The sequence below is a fragment of the Pelophylax lessonae genome (genome assembly GCF_965119305.1).
Source record: "Pelophylax lessonae genome assembly, chromosome: 4".
Lineage (NCBI taxonomy): Eukaryota > Metazoa > Chordata > Amphibia > Anura > Ranidae > Pelophylax > Pelophylax lessonae.
This window is the reverse complement of record NC_138771.1, coordinates 334,101,156-334,103,655: the sequence shown is the minus strand read 5'-3', so window position 1 is coordinate 334,103,655 and position 2,500 is coordinate 334,101,156. Positions and strand designations below refer to the sequence as shown.

Genomic DNA, 2,500 nt, shown 5'->3' with positions numbered 1-2,500 from the left:
AAAGAGGAAACGGCATATCATATATCATATATATATATATATATATATATATATATATATATATATATATATATATATATATATATATATATATATATATATACTTGTGTATGTATTTTTTTTTTTTTTTTTTTTAATTTCTATGTTTCCGCATACATTGGCTAATGGACCTATTTCTTAGCGGTTGGTAGGCTTTAGGGTTATGAATGTGATTTGAACCAACACTGCACTGCTCTCATCACATGAAGGGACAGCCTATGCTGAATTATTTTATAGTTTATTGAAAGGTTCACTATAGCTAATTATTTAATGTCCAGTTCACTATCATTATTCATTTTATGTACAGTCACTATCACTAATGATTTCACGCACTGTTCACTCTCAGCAATTGTACTGTGTTGGATTCTGAAGATCTTTAGAGACTTAAAATACAAGAAGTGATTATTTTATTTTATTTTTATTTATTTCAGGTACTTATATAGCGCTGTCAATTTACGCAGCGCTTTACATATACATTACACTTTCACGTCAGTCCCTGTCCTCAAGGAGCTTACAATCTAAGGTCGCTAAACTCACATTCATACATACATAGTAGGGCCAATTTTATACAGGATCCAATTAACCTACCAGCATGTCTTTGGAGTGTGGGAGGAAACCGGAGTACCCAGAGGAAACCCAGCAGGCACAGGGAGAACATGCAAACTCCAGGCAGGTAGTGTAGTGGTTGGCGACCCTCTTGCTGCTAGGTGAAAGTGCTAACCACTACACCACTGTACCGCCCAAATGATGTCACATCAATTTACACATCCCCAGAAATATGGTTTTATTACATAATATAGATACAGCTCATACTACTACTTAAATTATTGGTTACAATAAAAATATAAACAGGAATATTATTAATAATAATAATAGTCATTATGATTCATAATTCAAGGGTCATTTTTCTAGTTGTTGTTCTGGGTCTAATTTCAAAGAGTTAAATGGCAATATTATTGCTTATTAGCACTAGGGGTTGAACTGGAGAGTGCAAAATCTGGTGCAGCTCTGCATAGAAACCAATCATTTTTCTTTTTTTTTTTTTTTTTTTTTATTGTCAAAGCTTAATTGAACAAGATGAAGTTGGAAGCTGATTGGCTACAATGCACAGCTGCACCAGATTGTGTACTCCCAGTTTTAATAAATCAGCCCCCCAGTATCGATGATAATACTACTATCAATAATAACAACAACATTTTCTAGTACTACTAGTATTAGTAAAAAAAAATGTTGTTGTTGTTGTTATTATTTAAAGTAGTAGTATTATCAATACTACTATCACTATTACTACTACTATTAGTACTAACAAAAATATTAATAATACCAACACATGGATAAGTCCGTTTCTAAGTACTTGCTCTGCAGTCGTTCATATGTTATCACAATGTATGTTTTTAAATGTTTCCAATAAAAGTATATATTTAAAAAAAAAGGCAGTATTTTCTACTAGAAAACATAATAACATCAATATGTAATAATATAATATAATATAAATAATATAATATATATAATAAAAAAAAGAACACTAATAATATACACATTCGTTTATTAATAATTGTACTGCAGCTCTATGAGTTGTACAAGTGCCCAGAAATATCGATTTATTGCATAAGACAAGTAAAGCTCCTATTACTACTTAAATAATTATTTACAATAATAACAACAGGAACAATAATAATAAATAAAAAACTATAAACACACATTCGTTGTCCAGTGTATGGATGTAATTATTCATATTTACAAACCTGCTACTACTAGTAATACTATTATTGATGATTTCAAATAAATTTGATCAATTCCGCTATTGATAAAAAATGATCTCAGTGTAGCAATACATGCAGACATTTTCGTCCAATCCCAGTATATAGATTTGGCTTCCTACTGTATGAGGCCATCTTAGTGGCCGGCTCTGATAAGTCCATGTCCACCTTGACTCTTGAAACTGTTGTGACGTCAGCGGTGTAGAGGGTGAGCATCCCATGGCACATGTCACCTGTGATCGTCCATTGTTTAGCTGAGAGATGTGATGTCATGGTCCTCATAATGAGTGAGTGGAGTGGTTAGCTCAGGACAGGGCTCACAGAATGGTGGGACAATGAAATGATAGTGGATCCTGGAAAGGATAGCAGATGGACTGAAAAGAAGGTTTATTAGTGATGGAGCAGTGATCAGTGATGAGCCGTGTGCCAGTAGTGGATGTGTATGCCTATATTAGGTGAGCTGTCTGTGCGGCTTATGACGTCAGCGGGTCTCCGGTGACCAATGAGTGGAGGCGGCCCCTCCTCTGTGTATCTTATGGCCAAACAGAGAGTAGAGAGGAGTAGAGTAGAGAGGAGTAGAGGCAGCACTTAGTGGGTGAGCAGTGCCCGCTGCCATGGTCTGAGTGTGCCCGTGCTGCTCTCATATCTGGGGACTAGGGAGGCTTCATGACTCTTTCCTGCTGCTGCCATCATGTTTGCTA

The 2,500-nt window shown here is 35.1% G+C and overlaps 1 protein-coding gene across 1 annotated transcript in view; it reads left to right on the top strand.

Annotated features, from left to right (window-relative positions):
• Positions 1 to 2,490: 2,490 nt before the first annotated feature.
• Positions 2,491 to 2,500, top strand: part of NKX2-5 (NK2 homeobox 5) — a gene marked incomplete at its 5' end in the record, with an annotated part of 3,264 nt that continues 3,254 nt past the window's right edge. The window contains one exon of the mRNA XM_082252693.1: positions 2,491 to 2,500. This exon is cut by the window's right edge and continues 285 nt beyond it. Within this exon, the coding sequence (XP_082108819.1) occupies positions 2,491 to 2,500 (10 nt within the window).